This window comes from Onthophagus taurus, chromosome 1 (genome assembly GCF_036711975.1).
Source record: "Onthophagus taurus isolate NC chromosome 1, IU_Otau_3.0, whole genome shotgun sequence".
NCBI lineage: Eukaryota > Metazoa > Arthropoda > Insecta > Coleoptera > Scarabaeidae > Onthophagus > Onthophagus taurus.
In genome coordinates, this window is record NC_091966.1 from 35,196,885 (window position 1) to 35,215,662 (window position 18,778).

General features: G+C 30.6%; 3 protein-coding genes across 4 annotated transcripts in view; 2 read left to right on the forward strand and 1 right to left on the reverse strand.

Moving 5' to 3' along the window:
* The window catches only part of LOC111425767 (ENAH actin regulator enabled), a 42,379-nt gene extending 34,216 nt beyond the window's left edge, over window positions 1-8,163 (reverse strand). The window contains exons 1-2 of one of the 2 annotated variants that reach the window (XM_023060006.2): window positions 7,972-8,160; window positions 3,681-3,719 (exon numbers count right to left, since the gene is read on the reverse strand). In XM_023060006.2, coding sequence (XP_022915774.2) covers window positions 3,681-3,719; window positions 7,972-7,976 — 44 coding nt within the window. In that variant the 5' untranslated portion in view covers window positions 7,977-8,160. Of the gene's footprint in view, window positions 1-3,680; window positions 3,720-7,971 lie in introns of both variants that reach the window. The other variant, XM_023060007.2, reaches the window with a different exon arrangement.
* A 4,781-nt stretch (window positions 8,164-12,944) lies between these two features.
* Window positions 12,945-16,875, forward strand: LOC111425794 (methyl farnesoate epoxidase-like). The gene is made up of 4 exons (XM_023060045.2): window positions 12,945-13,086; window positions 13,243-13,494; window positions 15,662-16,352; window positions 16,405-16,875. Exons 1-4 carry the CDS (start codon window positions 12,993-12,995, stop codon window positions 16,844-16,846), a joined length of 1,479 nt encoding a protein of 492 aa, XP_022915813.2. The 5' UTR covers window positions 12,945-12,992; the 3' UTR covers window positions 16,847-16,875.
* Window positions 16,876-17,653: 778 nt separating this feature from the next.
* Window positions 17,654-18,629, forward strand: LOC111425712 (glutathione S-transferase-like). Its single transcript, XM_023059931.2, has 4 exons — window positions 17,654-17,876; window positions 17,934-18,101; window positions 18,156-18,298; window positions 18,352-18,629. Exons 1-4 carry the CDS (start codon window positions 17,747-17,749, stop codon window positions 18,508-18,510), a joined length of 600 nt encoding a protein of 199 aa, XP_022915699.2. The 5' UTR covers window positions 17,654-17,746; the 3' UTR covers window positions 18,511-18,629.
* The last annotated feature ends 149 nt before the right edge of the window (window positions 18,630-18,778 follow it).

Consider the following 18,778-nt stretch of genomic DNA (forward strand, 5'->3'; position numbering starts at 1 on the left):
AGGTCTAGTGTTAGTTCTATAAAAATATACAACAATCTAGCGCTGAATAAGAACTAAAACTAGAACTACCGTCTTTGATTTCTACTTCGTATAGACAACTAGGGGAATACCCCGACTTTATCTATGAACAGAATAGTCTAACTTTGGGAAAATAACTCGAGATGGATTCTATCTATGAGCGCTGATATTTATATTTAAATATATAAATGTACTAAATAAACAATATTAATAGTATGACTTAAAAATATTTTGTCCGTTATATCCGAAGTCCGTTTTAATTAGATCGGTTATAACGAGATTTTACTGTATTATTTCAACGCAGTATACACAACGGGAAATCCTAAAACTTGTAGATTTTTCTATGAATCATATTTATTGATTAAAAAAAAAATTGAAATATTTCCTTCAAATCATTATTTAAATTAATCATCTCAAAAATCCTTGAATTTGATGAGTTGTAACTATGTCAATCACTTTGATGATACACATCGTTGACAAGTTTAAACAGTTAAATACGGATTATTGCTGGATGAAAGGTCGCGTTTATGTTTATTAAACGGGTTAATTAGGAGACGCACTATGTATACTTTATTCATAATGAATTTCTATTTTTGTCCTTCAAAAACGGTTCAGTACCACAACAAGGACGGTCCAGAACTCTCACTCTCTCTGGCCTTGGCAGATAAAATAGAAACTAGTTTCACCGCGAGTGGTACAGAATTTCAAAGAAATGCGATAGTAATCGACCAGCGGCTTTAAGCCAACAAGTTATGTTTAAAAGTTAGATAATGTTTTCGTTGAAACCACAGGAAACAAAGAAATTTTACCGTTATTTTTTTTTTAATTTAAAATAAATAAAATTTTTTGTTGATATAACAGTAATTCTATCTTATTAAGTAATTATTTACTTAATAAGACTTTTATGTGGATTTCTGTTGATTCATATCGGAAAGAGCTTTTTTTTCATCGAAATATAATACAATATCAATAAAGATAAAACGGGCGTAGACAGAGGATATAATAAACATAAATAAATAAAATAAAATAAACGTGTTATTATCAATTTCACCATCGTCATCATTGGTGGGCGATGTGCTGACGAAACACGACGAAAGATAAGCTATGTTAGGAAAAAGTCGATTTGTGTACATTTCCCGAGTGAACGTTAAGATTGTGACATTGACCGTTTTAGATAAACACTCCTCCTACTTGTACGCGCAATATATTTTATTATGAATTACGTTATGACCACACTTTGTGTAATCAATGACCTTAAATAAATTCAACACCCAACGATCAACGTTTTAAATTAATATTTTTAATGAATTGGAGGTCGTATAGACAACTTAATATACACAACGAACATTCATGAATGAACATATATTATTAAATAAGTACGTTATTTGAATAAATAAATGTATAAAATTTAAATTAAGTTTTATATATAATTCATTTTCTCATGCATAAATTGAAATGCAAAGTATGTGTTCAATAACAATAAAACATTTTAGGTTTTAAGATAGTAAAATGAATGATTTTGAACGTTTCGTTCAAAAGTAATGTGCCAAACGAAAATTCCAATTGATTTTAGAACCGAAAAATTTTAAAAATGTTAACAGTTTTTGAGTCACTTTATTGCTAGTCCAATAATTTGCAGGTGTTCCATGCATTTTAATCATTTTCAAGACATTGTACCGAATTAAAAGTAATAACAATTTAAGAGTTTGCAAAAAATTAAAAAAAAAGCGAGCACGAAGCGTTGCAAAATATTAACAGTGCAATCAGTTCTTATGGTATCTAAAAAATATTGCATTCCTCGTCGAATGTCGAGGAACCGTTCAGAGTGGCAACTCTAAAACAAAATTAGATTTAGGTCAATTTCTTTTAACTGCTAATCAAGAAAATGGATTGGATTGCTGAAGAAAACACAAAACACTCTACTTCATCACAAATTAGATTAATTGATAGAAAATAGATGACGTTATTTTATAGCTGACGTTTTGAAGTAGAGCGTAGAAATCACAGTTGTTAAATCCTGAAAATTCAAAAAGTAATCAGAATTAATTTAGTCTCTATATTTCAGAACTATAGTACTAATAAATGCTCCTGATCTATTTACAACGTGAATAAAAAGGGATGAAGGTTAAGCCGTGATGATTAGCAGAAACTCAATAAAGTTGAAAAATATCATGATGAGAATGTAACTGCTTTAGTAGCTTGTAAAAATGTTGTCATGTTAATCATAAACCAGAAGATAAATTTGATGCTTCCTGGAGCTGCATCAGAAATGATTGCAAAATGTAATATGACCATCAGACCGTTTAAAAAATGGATGAACCAATTTGCTAAACACAAGTCCTTGACTAAGGTTTGTTGATATTTGACAGTGTAAGCTTGCACTGAGATGCTAATACTCTTTAGTCTACAACCAAATGTAACCCATAAACATCAACCATTAGATAAAACTGTGTTTATACTTTTTGAACATTTTTGAGGGGTGAAACTTTTAAATACTCAGTACGAGAAACTGAAAGAAAAATAATCAGAGGAAGACGTGGACATATTCTTGCAACTATACATGACTCATCGTAATTGCTAGTCGTCATACTTAAGTTGAAAACTTTCTGTAATCTAAGTTAGTAACAATAAAGATTCTTTTATCAAAACTTTTAGTCACAAGAAGAGGTTACGTCCCAACTGTCTTTATTCAGTATCGTTTATCATGACAATGCCCAAAAGAAGAATCCCAAAGCAGTCTTATAAATTGCTACAGAGTTGAAAAGAAGACTTGCTCAGCCAGGTATGTTTATTGTGGTATTGTGAAATTTAGGTGCTGTTAATCAATTAATAGCGAACTCTAAGATACATGAAGACTTGACGATAATTCAACTTGTTCAACAACTTATTTTATTTTCAACCATTTTGTATGATATTAAATTTATAAAAAACTTTTGCTTTGTTGGAAAAAATATTTTATCATTACGGGAATTACATGCCTAGTTGATTATTCATTCACAATGCATCAAAGGGTTAAAATAAAGAGTACAACAAATTATAGATTTTATATGATGTTGAACACCTTACTCAGTATTTTGTTAAACCCCTTTTATTATTTTAATATTAATTTGTACAAATTTTACTCTAAATATTCAAAATATCTCTTGATAACGAGTTTTCACTAATTGCTCTGTGTGTAGTGGATTATAAAAAGAGTTTTTTAGCACACTACTTTTAAAACATTCTGTGTTACTCTAATTCTTTTTAGAAAAATTGCTGAAGTGTTACACTTTAGCATAATTAATTTCTCGTATAAATACGAGCCTCATTTACATATCGTCATAACGAGTTTTAAAATTAGTCTTGTTACAAATTAAAAACAAAAGTCTCTTGAATGAACTATTTAAAATAGTTCGAAACGTCAAATGTATTGATAATCATAATAAAAAATCAAGAGGAAATTCCTGTATTTAAATTTCTATAATCATTAAAATAAAAGTCTTTTTTTTTTAGAAATTAGATGTTTTATTTTATTGAACACAACTTTAATTTCAAAATAAATCTATAGAGTGAAAATTTCGCTTTGTGAAACGAATAATAAATATTTTTTAATTAAAAAGAGAAAACAAAAGAAAAATGAAGATAAAGTTGCTAAAACGTCGACAATAAAAATAGCAGGGTACCTTCTACGAGATTCCGAAGTAGGATTCATTTCTGCAATACTGAAAACAATACATCTCAAAGTACACAACTTTTTGTATTTTATTTAAAATCTATTTTAAATCTCTCTAAAAATTTACAAATAAACTAATCGTTTTAAAATAAAACCACCATCTGTTGTTCTATGTATCTTCTATGATGACATCGTTAGTTTTAAGATTTATATCTTAATGGCTCGGTCGCTAGAAAAGATCGGAAGGTACACGAGACTCGCATAGGAAATCCAAGAGGTTTCCTCTGAGCTGCTTCCGAAGAAGGCCCAGTAAAGGAAACCGCGAAGGAACTCGTTACGACCTCGGCACTCTCCGTCGACGTTGTCAGAGCAAAAATAAAGGTTAACAACTTCGAGACAAAGACATGAACGAAGAGAGGTTTGAGGCCGTTGTGACTTTGTCAAACAATAGTAAAGACCGGGGCAATAAGAGGAGGTGTGCGTACGTTCTGGTTATTGAAAAATGACACCAATTGAAACAACACTGATATCAAACTGCACACTTCCTCGAAACTAGTTGGATTATAAAACTACGAAACACCCACATGAATTAAAAATTAAGGAACGAAGAAGGACGAAACAGTTTAAATTAATACATCTTATTTTGTTGGATAAAAATTCCACAAAAAAAAATTCTAACAAAATTTTTGGAATATATATTATAGTAAAACCTCGATATAACGGATTAATACGACGTGAGTGTCCGTTATATGAAAAATTTTTAATTTGCACTTTAAACTACAATTTGAATAAATAATTTTAATACGTAGAAATTTGAACGGTAATCCACACCGTTGCGTTCTTTATTAGTTAGTTCTACAATTAGCTGAATGAATTTGTGCTGAATAACAACTAGTGAGTAACACTAGCATTAGAACTAACACTAGACCTAGAATTAGAAACATTTAGCCGTTTTAGGAGACGTACGACTAAACCCGAATGTTTCTAGTTCTAACAGTAGTATCTACACTTTTATTTGCAGTATGTAATCATCCTTTAGCGGTACCTAATTTTGTGTAAGCAGCATTTAGTTTTGCGTCAGTTAATATCTAATTTTCCGCAAGAGCTATTTATATTTGTAGGAATTTATCTAGTTATTACGAACAGTCTTCTGCAAGCAGTATATAGACTTATATTATTATTTAGTCATCCATTAACGACACTTACGTCTTCTGCACATACTATTTAGTGTTTGCAAAACGTATCTATTTATTTGAAAAAGTATCTATTTGTTACAAACAGCATCTAGAGTTCTGCCAACAATACTCAGTTAACAGAATTTAAAACTCTGTTAGCGGTACCTAGTCTTGTGCAAGCATTGACTAATGTTTTGCCAGTAGTATCCAGTTTTTTACAAGGAATATCTAGTTGATCATTATAATTACTTATCCATCAGCGGTATCTAATTATCTGCAAGCATTATTTAGTATGTACAAGAATTATTTAGTTATTGCAAGCAGTAGTTAGTCCGCAAGCAGTACCTAGATTTCTACTTTCTGTAGGTACCATTTATTATTTGCAAGAAGTATCTAGTTGTTACAAAGACTATCTAAGTAGTCTCCTGTCAATAATGCCTAGTCTTCTACAACCTGTGTTAAGACTTCTATTAGCAGTATCAAATTTTCTGCAAGCATTATCTAGAATTGTCTTAGCAGTACATAATTATCCATTAATGGTATTTAGTTTTTGCGAGTACTATTTATTATTTACAGGAAGTATGCAGATATTACAAACAGTATCTAGTCTTTTGTAAGCAGTATCTTGACTTATATTAGCAGTATTTAGTCATCCATTAACGGTATTTAGTTTTCTGCAAGTACTATTAGTTTACTAATCTTCTGAAAACTGTATTTGGACTTCTAGTAGTATTATTTAATCTTCGATTAGCGACACATAGTGTTGTCCAAGTATTGTTTAGTGCTCTGCCAGTTTACTCTAAGTGTAAAACATACATTCATCTTCAGATGCATTAGTTCTAGTTTTAAGTCTCGTGTTAGTTCCACTTTTGGTTCAATAAAAATATACAACAAACTAACGCTGAATAACAATTACAACGAGAAGCTGGTGTATACTATTCGTTCTAGCGCCTCGCCCTCCCGCGACTTTGATAATTAGATGGTATCGTTCATTTGATGTCTTGGAAAGTGAATCAAGTGTAGGTATAGCAATTGAATGAGAAATCGTTTATCTTCACTCTGCCGAGGTCGCTTGCGGGCGAGGCAGTGGTTGTGTAATTATATCAAAGTAAAACTGGTGTGTATTATTGGTTCTAGCGCCTCGCCCGCAAACGATCTTGGTGATATTAGATGTCAGCGTTCATTTGGTGTCTTGGAAAGTAAACCAAGTCTACAGCAGTTGAATGAGAAATCGTTTATTGTCATTCTGCCGAGGTCGCTTGCGGGCGAGCCAGTGATTGTGTAATTATGTCAACATAAAGTGGTGTATACTATTGGTTAAAGCGCCTCGCCCGCAAGTGATCTGGGTGATATTAGATGCCATCGTTCATTTGGTGTCTTGGAAAGGGAACCAAGTGTACAGCAGTTGAATAATAAATCGTTTATTCTTACTCTGCCGAGGTCGCTTGCGGGCGAGGCAGCGGTTATGTAATTATATCAACATAAAGCTGGTGTATAGGTACTATTGGCTCTAGCGCTTATAGTATCAGATGGTATCGTTCTTTTAATTTCTCATTTAACTACTGTACACTTAGTGTACTTTCCAATACATCAAATAAACGATATGATTCAACACCGCCGAGGCGCTTGATATGCGATACACGAACGTAGAGCTAGTATAAACTATCAGTTTCTGCGCCTCGCCCGGAAGCGACCTCGACGTAGTGGAAATAAACGATCTTTCATCCAAGTAATGTATATTTGATTTACTTTCCAAAACATCAAATGACGATATCATACAACATCGCCGAGGTAACTTGCAGGCGAGGCGATAGAACCGATAGTTTACGTTGATATAGTTGTATATCTAGCGCCTCGCCCGCAAGCGACCTTGACGAAGTGAGGAGCAACGATTTCTAATTAATGTGTTGTATATTTGGTTAATATCGCCGAGGTGTTTGAGGGCGAAGCGCTAGAATCAATAATATAGACCAGCTTTATGTTGATACAGTTACACCACCACCGGTTTTACCACACTAGTTTAAATTCAATGGAAAATATACAACAATCTAACGCTGAATAACAACTAAAACTAGAACTAACACTATACCTGGAACTAGAAACATTTGGGTTCAGCCGTTTTAAGAGATGTACGGCTAAACCTGAATGTTTCTAGTTCTGGGTCTAGTGTTAGTTCTACTTTTAGTACAACTAGGGGAATACCACGAGTTTATCTATAAACATGGAATAGAGCAACTTGAGGAATAACCCGAGTTGAATTCTATTTATGAGCGTTAACATTTATATTTAAATATACTGCTGTATATTTTGACTTAAAAATATATTTTCGGGATACGTTATATCGAGGTTTTACTGTATAATCTTAAAATTTCATTAAAATGTATAATAACCATACAAAATAGTTTCAAAATTTAAAAATAAACTGATCTAATTTAAAGTTCATTTTATTTGTTTTTCAATGTTAATAACAGATGTCGCTAAAAGATGTTTTTGTAAACATTTTTTTTGTATGAGAAATTTAAAAAAGAAAAATATATGTATCAGAAATTCCTTTGAAACATAAAACCAAAATAATAAACCATATTGATTACACTTTATTATGTTATTAGGTTTATTGATTGTTATAAAAGTAGATAACAAAAGATGTCTATATATTGATTCTTTTTTTTTGCACTTAAACAAATGAAGATAAAAAAAGGAATTAAAATGTCTAGAACTGCACCACCATACAGAGTTCAACACACCCAAAAACCAACTGAGAACAGTGTGAACGCGACATAATCAATAAAAACTTAACGCCGAATCAAACAACATCTCATACCTACCGTTAATAAAGAATAAAAAAATTTAAACGAAACAATAATAATAATAATCCGCTTGCATCTGTCAAAAATGCATTATAGCATCCACATCCTCGACGTCTTTTTAAATCGATAGTCTCATAATTTTCAACCCTAAAAAACTTTCTAAATAAAAGTTTTAATAAGAACGAATCCTTCTTTTAAAAATGTAATTTGTCGATTTCGTTGGGATAAAACCAATAAAGAATTCGTTGATTTATTTTTTTTTTAAACACTTCTTTGGGATCAGAAATTCTCCCGGAGCGTAAAAGAGAATGAGACTTACCTCATATTTTAGATGACCGTACCGTTGGAAATACGCTAAACAATCCGTTTTCCGTACGAGGACATCACGGCACGCCCGATGTACATTTACGTTTAATTGATGCGGGGCCCCCGAACTGTACCGGGCGTCGCGAATTATTGAAAAACTATGCGATTCGTCCCTGCGATGACGGGACCGCGGTCGCCATGTTGTCATCTGACCGAATCCGTGAAGGAGCACCAATAGAAATATTTCTATTACCACAATGACAATGTACAACAACTATATTTATTTCCAATTAATGCCGAAATGGTGTTCTTTTAATTTATGATATTTATTTTATGATTTTCTGATCAAAATTTGATTTATTATCTTAGAATTAAAATAATTTTAAGAAATTTTACTGTATATGCAACTTAATTTACGTTAGTGTTATTTGGGTTGCATCTACTCTAAATAATAAAATTGAAAATTATCGAAATTTTTTATGTGAGCAGGCAAAGCACTAAATTATAACTAAATAATATAGAATTAAATAGTGCTAATAGAAGTCTAAATACAATTTTCAGAACACTAGGTATTATTGGTAAGAAGAAAAGATTGCTGTTTGTAACTACCATAAATTTCTTGTTAATAATAAATATTAAGGAAGACTAAATACCGTTGATGAATGATTAAATACTGTTAATATAAGTCTAGATACTGCTTACAAAAGAGTAGATGCTGTTTGTTATAGCCAGATACTTCCTGTAAACAATAAATAGTACTCGCAGAAACTAAATACCATTAATGGATAATTAGGAAAGTACTGCTAAGACAATTCTAGATAATGGTTGCAGAAGATTAGATACCGCTAATAGAAGTATTAACACTACTTAGATAGTCTTTGTAACAACTAGATACTTCTTGCAAATAACAAATAGTACTTGCATAAATTAAATATCGTTAATAGATACTAAAGTCCGCTAATAGAAATCTAGATACTGCTTGCAGACTAGATTCTGTTGGTAGAAGACTAGACACTGTTTGCAACAAATAAATACTTTTTCTCTACAAATACTAAATAGTTCTTGCACAAGACTACTAGATACTTGCTTGCACAAAATTAGGTCCGCTAATGGAAGGTTTACTACTACTAATAGAAGTCTAGATGCTGTTATTAGAAAACTGAATAGTGCATGCAGAAGACTAAATAGTGCCTGTATAAGAATAAAAGTGTTTGCAAAATACTACCTAGATACCGCTAATAAAGGAACAAATACTGTTAATAGAGGTCTAGATACTGTAATAAGTAATAAGTAATAAATAATAATACCACACCTTCATGATATTGTCAAGAGATGGCGTTAATATTAAAAAATATAAATAAGAAATACAGTAATAAAGTGCCGATTATCCGTAAACCATTTAACCGGGGTTCAGATTAACCGTGGTTGTGATTTACATATTTTATAAAAATTAATTTATGTATTTTAGCAACAAACTCTTTACGTACTTCTCCACGCTTAATTTCTTTTCGAAAAAAAATCTATAGTATTCGATACATACTATAGATTTTTTTTTATGTATGACACTAGACATTTTTGATATGTGGTTTAAAAATAAATTTGTTCTACACGTAAAAAAATGTATGGACGGCAAAGGTCTCCATCAAAAAGCAATATTGCTTCTTGATAGTGCGTCATCTCATCCGCCAGTTGAAGCGTTGTCAGCTGAGAACGGGAATATCACAGTTTTGTATCTTTCGCCAAATGTGATCGTCCTAATTCAACCCATAGATCAGTGCGTAATTGAAACAATGAAGAGGTTGTACAGAAAAAAATTAATGATGGATCTGGTCGCAAAAGACAACAATGCTCCATTGGAAATCAATTACGCGTCGAGATACAACATATCGTATGCCTGGGAAAATGTGAAAGCTACCACAATTGAAAAATGTTTTAACAATATTTTATGCCATGAATCAGCTAAAGGACATGAAATTGATAGTGATGAACCTTTAGATGCGTTTCAGTCGTCAAAAAATGTTCAGGGCTGTGAAGAACTGGATGATGAAAATATTCTGGAATGGCCAAATATTGCCTGGAATATTTTGGACTGTGAATATATTAACGACGATGATCTGGTCGATGGTGTTATCAAACCAATCTCTTAACCGAGTTCATTCCAAGAATGTAGTGACGATGACAACTTAGATCCACAATCCAAAGTCAGCTGCAAGGAAGCACTAGCAGGTGCTGAAACTTTTTAAATTTTATGGAACAGCAAGATGATATTAACTTTCGTTCTCGAATGCAACTTTTCGCTATCTTGTATCAAAAATAACTAGTTTATTATTATTATTTACTTTTATAGTAAAGAAGGTTGCTTTACAACAGTTTATTTCTTTCATTATACTATTCTGTAACCTTTTGCTAGAACAAAAATTAAACATTCGTATTTTAATAATTTTAAAAACGTCAGGTTGTATTATCCTTGGTTTTCCATTATTCGGTTTCTATTTCCCCCCGATTACCACGGTTAATCGGCACTCTACTGTAAAAGAAAAGTCATGGAAAAGATGAAAATAAAATTTAAAAAAATAAATATAAAAATGATAAGACGGATTTTTTGAGAATCCGATAAAAAATTAAATAAAACTGAAAATTGAAAGAGAAAGAAAAATAAATAATAATAAATTAAGAAGAAAGAAGAAAAGAAAACCAAAAAAAAATAAATAAAGAAGAAAAAAAGAATTTTTGTTTGATCCTGCAAAACCCGAGATATTTTATTGTAAATTTAAAAATTGTGTTTTGTTAAAAAATAAAATTGAAATAATAACGATCATCACAACACCGCTAACTACTAGATACCGCTGATAGAGAACTATATAAAACTTGCAGAAGATTCAGTTTTGAACAAATAAATACAGGGTAAGTCAATGTCCATTTCCTGGCTATTGGCCATCGTGTGTTCTAGAATATAAAAATTGATAAAAGCGGATATCAAGAAAGGCTAGGAATTTTTTGAATAAAACGTTTAACTACTAAATGGTTAAACAAAAAGAACAAAACATAATCATAATTTTTATTTAATAATATATTTTTCCACTCTTTGCTTCTAGTAGGTTATGTGTTGCATCTTGATGTATTGTGTCCCACACCTCTTGTAATTCGTGCTGTACAGCTTCCAGTATTTGCGCAGTGCATCAAGTTCCTCAGTCTCCTCCCCATAGTGTCTCAAACATGCTCGATGGCTGAAACGTCGCGAGACTTTAATCGTCATGCATTAAATTATCCTCTACAAATCCGAACACAGACAACTTGCAATAAGATGGTAGAATTTGAGGTTCTACAACCTCAACAACATATCACTAGGAGTTCATATTTCTTCAAAGAAATATCAAACGAGAATTAATCCTATAAAATACATTTGCTGAACACTATTCTATGCCACTCTAAATGCGCCTAATAGAATTTCAAGCCTAAAGCTCTGATTCTGCAGAAAATTATTCAACGGGTTATACGATGACCTTCGTTACCTAGCCATACATCGGCAATCGATCTTCTACTAGAGAATAGGTTTCCTGTTGGCATAAGTATAAGATGTTCTTTATATTTTTTGTTCTTTTTGTCCATGTATGACAGCAACACGGAGAAAACAACAATGAAACTTCTTACAACTGCACGCCTACACTTATTCGTTACGTTAGGAAGCCCGGATGATAGCTAGTTTCAATTTGTAAACACAACTAACACGTGTTGTATGAGTATACCTAGAAACTAAACGCCTAGGTTGGTACATTTTCTGATAAACAACACGATTTCATATATTCCATAACGATACATATATTGACAAAAATACCTTATTATTTACTTTTTTCGTTTTTGTTGTAAAATATAAATATTTATTATTTAGAATAAACAAGTTCTTTAGTTTCATTATTTCACAGAAACAAGGAATATTTTGACACCTTGAATTAAAACTAAGTCGAATAATTATTATTTTATGCAGTTTTTGGAAAATGCAAATTAAGTAATTTACATTAGAGATATTTTGTTTGTATATAACAAATATAATAAAATTTAAATATGTTATTTAATTTATTTAAAAGGTTTATTCTTAAGCGAGATGACATCATCATTTTTTAAACTACATTTTACAACATATGTAAAAATCCCACATTTTAAATAAACTCTAATTTGCATATTACATAGAAATTATTACGTGTTACGACCTAATTTTGTTAACTGACCTGCGTGAATGGAAATAATTTTTTTTTCAAGAGCAATAAATAAATAAATTAAAACGAATTGATATAATCTATATTATGTGTACCATGCTTGAAGTCATAAACTCGTTTTGACTTAAAGTCTTTTGTAAGCAACATTTCAGAGGTGAAAGAAGATTATCCTATTATCACCTACATAGACTTTTGTAGAGCTGTGGTGGTTGAGAGATGTGTTCGGATGCTATCGTTTTGGAGGCCGAAAACTTTCACCGGCTATTTCTTAATAGGACTTTCTTTTGAATCTTGTTTATCTACTAGATTAAGAAATACACTAGTAGATTGAAATTGAAATTAAATTCGGATTGATTTTAAAATGGTGTTTGTGGTTAACGATGAAGTGAAGTGTTATTAATAAAACTGAAAGAGAAATTCAAATTGATCATATAGGGTGTTAATTTGTCTATGTTGATTATTTATTGTCAAAATTAAACTTAAATCTTAAAAATCTTAAAAACATAAATTTTTTTAAATATAACAAATTTTGTTAAAATATCTAAATGGAAAAAAATCTATTCAAAATCATCTCTAGGAATAGATTTTTCTTAAAGACGGTAACAAGATTTTTTGTTATGATAGCTGATGACCCGGTAAAAAAGTTAAATGGTTTGGTAAAAAATAGTTGTAAACAAATATTAAAAAAAAAAAACGCGGTGGAGCTTGTGACATTGTTGGTTTGCTTTTTACATATCTATAGGTATGTTAGTCAGTCCAAAGCAGTCCCGGCATCAGCTATAAATATTGAAAAAACTCAGGACATGTTTAGTGTAACGCGATGGACTCCCCAGTATACATTTGGCTCTTGGTTCTCTTCCTCTTAAGCCTTCTCCTTTTTTTTGACTTAAGAAGACCAAAACATTTTCCACCCGGTAAGTAAAAAATAATAATTTAATTTCAAATACATAATATTTGTGAGAAATTATTGCTTGTTAAAAATGTTGATCGTAATTTGTAACTTTAACGAATTATTTCAAGAAGAACAATAATTAATAATTATACTTTTTTAATTTAACTGTCAATTTTAGGTCCTAAATGGTTACCATTTATAGGAAATATCTATCTTTTTCTCCGTTTAAAAAAACAACTTAAATTTAATCACTTAGTTTGGCAAAAACTTTCGGAAAAGTTTGGTTCAATTGTCGGATTAAAAATGGGAAGAGACTTAGTGGTTGGTGTTTCAGGGGTAGAAGCAATCGAAGAGATAATGATTCGTGAAGAATTTTCCGGAAGACCCGATGGGCTTTTCTTCAGAATGCGAACGTTCGGACAACGTTTGGGTATGCAAATATTTTACGTTTCATCCTTTTTTGTTTTATTCTTAAAAAAATTGTCTTCTTCGGCCCACGTCTGCTAAAGAAGATTTTTTGGCTAAACCGGTTTTTGTTCATCGCGAAGGGGTCAATATTTTTACATTAAAAGTATACGTGGAATGCTGACCTAGCCCATGCATTATTTTAGTAGCCCATGTTGAACCATCTGTGTGTATTTTTTTCTTGGTGTTTTTTTTTAAACTGGATTCTTGACCTACACCTTAACCTTAACTTATTTTCACCAAAAACAAACTCGAAATCCACTTCTTTTACGTGTTTATAATTGCACTCCTAGACTAATGTAAACAATGACAGAATTATTTGAAAACTTATTTGAAGAATTTATTAAAAAAGATTTGGTAAATTGAAATATAAAAATAAAATTGAATTGACACTATCTTGTTATGGCACAACATTTACAATCCACGAACGTCAATGTATACAACAATTGTTGAATGTTGGTTATGCAACAATTGAATTCTTAGTATCATAGTGAAGGTAAATATGTTTTATTTTCACTTATCTTTAAAAACAAAAATTGATTTGCTTGAAATCTGTGTAAAAATATCTAAGGCGTCAACAAAATTGAACAACATCGCTCACTTCTCTTAATGTGCTATAACTTCTTTCAACGGAGCAAGCAGTTGGCGTAAAAGTTATCTTAGAAAAAAAAACAGTTTCTTCTGCATTCTTCAAAATTCTTCCTTTGCCAAATCATTTTCACCTTCTTCTCAAAGGTTTTGTATAGAATAAAATAAAAAATAAAACATTCCCTTATTGCCTTCATTAAGTATTTCACTAACTTCTTGATTTCTGATATGACTATGGCAACAATTAAATTTAATTACGAAGCTGTCATCAATTATTACTGCATATAGAGTTAGTACATTCACTGGCAGTCAACGATGCAATACGATAAGTAACTCCTCGATGCATCTGCTGCGTTTTTATTTTGGTTTAGGTACTGATAGCAGTTTTCAGGAATTTTACAGTGAACTGGTGTATTCATGTATTCATGTAACTGTATATCTATGTATGCCACTTAACCTGAACACTATCGAATCTTCATCATATAAACCTATACTTAAAAAAAATAACATTTCTACCAAATTATCTACTCGGAAGTCCTACTTCAACTTGAAGGTTCAGCTGTTTGAAAAAACACTACATATTTTTAAATTTAATATTTTAGCATCATGCCATATAATAGCAACCATGTTTATTTTAAGACATTCAGCAATCTCCACAAGTTTGCAGCCTTCGGTAGATGTATTCTAAATCAGCTCGGACAAACTGTGTCAATTTAAACAATCGGTATGTAGAGGAGGAAAAACAACAAATTTGGATGCTTCCATACAACATGTTACAGCATATTTAGCATTGAAACTCAGTGTCTGTGTAAAGAGAATGTATGCTGCAACTTATCTGCTTGATTTATCTTCTTAATATATGCTTATAAATCGTAGTATTTCTCATTTATGTTGTTGGAACTGTTGTGGGTTTAACCATGACAGTGTTTGCCACATTAATGTCAATTCTTTTTAGTCAAATTAACATTGAGGAGTTGTTCACCAGTCATAAATCTTTCTGCTGATTTAGTTGGTAAGACACAGTACACTACGAATTGTGTAGAGTGACTGGCTTATATGCGAAATGTCTCGAGCAATAATTACTTGCATTTCTGAATTTCACAAACATCATCTATTAAGCTTGATGGATTGTGATCGAAGGTTTGTTTTTCTTTTAGTAAGTATGATGTATATGTACATCAATACTTTTTGGCCAAATTGGTTCTTACCTTCAACCATTACAACTTCCAGATGCAGTACAACTATCTTAACAACATATGATGTAGTTGTTATAAAGAATCATTTCATTGTAGAAGAAGTAGTTCAGTAATTCTGACCAATATTTATCAGCTGATGATATGCTTACACAAAATGTGAATTTACAATACAAAAATGTATTACTTCTTGTATATTTCTATCACATTATGTCAATCAGAGATTATAGAAATTCGTAAATATTATCTAAAAAGTCCTTCAAATTTACCTACATTTACATCAAATAAACTTTGTTTATAATAAAGAGAATTAATTAATTACACTGATTTTAATAATATTTGAATTTATAGGATTGGTATTTTCTGATGGCCCATTATGGCAAACACAAAGAAAATTTGTATTGCATCATTTAAAATCATTGGGTTTAGGAAGAAAAGAAATGGAACTTGGCATAATCGAAGAAACGAAAGTATTTGTGGAATTTTTAAAGAATAAAAACGGAAATCCGATGCCAATGCAACACGTTTTCGACGTAGCAGTACTAAACGTGTTATGGTTTATGACCAGTAGCGAAAGATTTTCATTGGAAAACGAAAAAATGAGAGAACTAATCGATCTAATTCACAAAGCGTTTAATTTTTTCGATATTTCCGGAGGGATTTTAAATCAGCTACCGTTTTTGCGATATGTTGCCCCGAATTTGTGTTATTACAACCAACATTTGGAAATGTTGAAGAAGATGTGGTCGTTTTTGGAAGAAACGATCGAAAATCATCAAGAAACTTTTTGCAAATTGTATTCGAGAGATTTAATCGATTCTTACTTGGTGAAGATGCATGAGAACGATAAAACATTTTCAAACGATCAATTAAAGTCTTTATTGTTGGATATTTTTATGGCTGGATCAGAAACAACAAGTAATACTTTAGAATTTTCTATTTTTTATATGCTAAAATATCCGGAAATACAAACTAAAGTTCAAAATGAATTAGATGTGGTTGTTGGGAGAAGTAGATGGCCAATGTATTCTGATAAATTAAAGTATTAATTTTATTATTATATTTATTTTAATTTAAATTAAATCTTTTTGTAGTCTTCCTTATACCGAAGCAGTTCTTATGGAAATTCAAAGACAAACTAATGTACCACCTTTAGGAATTGCCCATAGAGCCATCGAAACCACTGAATTAATGGGTTACAAAATACCTGAAGGCACAACGATTTTAACGAATATTTTTAGCGTGCATATGGATAAAGATTATTGGGGTGATCCAGAAATATTTAGACCAGAAAGATTTTTGAAGAACGGAAAAATTTTTAACCATGGAAAATATTTTCTTCCCTACGGAAACGGCAAACGAAGATGCCTCGGAGAATCTCTGGCTAAAGTGAATTATTTTTTATTTTTTACTGCCATTTTACACAACTTTCGAATTGAATTACCACCGGGTAGTAAATTGTGCGAGGAAAAAAACGATGGAGTTACTTTATCACCTAAACCATTCGAAGCTATGTTTGTTGCTAGAACTGATTAAATTAATTCTAATAAATATTAAAAAAAGTACATTGTAATTTGATTTAAACTTTTCTTAACGTAATCTTATATTAAAGTTATTGAGTAATCATTTCTTGAATTTCTTTTGAGTACTAGATACAGTGATTCGTAATAAAACTCATAATATTCTAGAATAGACTTTTATTTCACAATATGTCGTCATACTTTATCGTCCAGTGGGGTCGATACACCTACAGATAGAGTTTGAGATAAATATTTGCAATAAACATTTATCTCATTTCTATTTATTCTGGATTTTTCCATTATTAATTTAATAAAAACATTAAGAATGTTGATATAATAAAATACATATCATTTTAATCAATTTATTAATAAAATTTCCTTTTTTAAAATTAGTTTTAAAGTTTAACTTTAAAATTTTAAAGTAGCAAAAATGACATTTCAAAAAAAGAAATTGCAGCTAACTTCAAGATGTTTTAAAACATAATTTTTGAAATAATTTCGTTTTATATATAGAATTTTATTCTAAATTATAAAAATAAATTCACAAAATTAAATAATTAATGATTATAATTAATTAATTAATTATTTACTTTAAAGTAATGATAAATGTGATATTAGCTTCAAACTTTTACATAGTTTTTAATATATTCTTAAATAAAAACTATTTCACCAATAATTTAATTCTTGCATAATTTGTTATAAAATAAGTTTTAATTAACAATTATTTTATGTTTCTATTAATTAAAAAATGCTCAAGATAACTTTATTTATCTTAAATCCCCTCTCACATGATGGCGCTGTGCAGCATCTATTTAACAGCTGACGTGTCTAACAAATTTGGCATTCACTTAACAGCGTTGAAGGTGTTAACTTTTCTGCTTAATATTCGAAAAAGCCGGCTCCAATAAATTTCAATATGTCGATTAAGGTCACTTATTTCGATATTACGGCCCTCGGTGAGCCTATTAGGTATCTACTAACTTATGGAAATGAGAAATTCGACGATGTACGCATTGAAAGATCAAAATGGCCGGAATTAAAACCATGTAAGTTAAAAAAAAACTAGGAATTATTTTTTTGATTTAAAAAAATGACCTTTGTAGCTATGCCATTTGGTCAAATGCCAACTTATGAGGAAGATGGTAAGGTGGCCCACCAGAGTTTGGCGATTTGTAGATATTTAGCCAAAAAGTACAAGATTGCTGGAGCCGATGATTGGGAAGCATTAGAAATCGACTCAATCGTTGATACTGTTAATGATTTCAGACAAAGTAAATTATTTCTAACTTTTTTTTATTGTTTTAAAATGATTTTGTTGATTTTAGAAATTGCGGCTTATCATTATGAGCAAGATGAAGCTGTGAAGGAAGCTAAAAAGGGGCCTCTTTTCAAGGAAACTATTCCATATTATTTGGAAAAGTTTGAAAAAATTGCCAAGGATAATGATGGACATTTAGCAGTTAAAAAGGTTATTATAGTTTTATTAAAAGATTTAAAATTAATTTTATTTTTATATTTTAGTTAACTTGGGCTGATTTATATTTTGCTGGATTATTATCTTACTTGAATATGATGGCTAATATGGATCTTTTGGAAGGAAAACCCAGCTTACAAGCTGTTAGGGATAACGTTTTTAATCTTCCAGCTATTAAAGCTTGGAATGATGCCCATAAACAATAAAAATAAATCATACATTGCTATTTGCTTTCATAGTATTACAACTTTAATTTCATTAAGTTACGAATATTCATGTATTTTTATAAAGATTTATTAAGCAAATAAATTTGTATTGTTCTTCTTTATGTTGTATACTGTTTATTGTATACTTCTTTATTTATAAATTCATAATAATACAACAAAACCCAATATAAAGGTTAAAGATATTTTTTTTATTCTTACATGAGTCTCTCTTGATAACAGTATCAAACGTTGTGTATAGTTTAAAGCA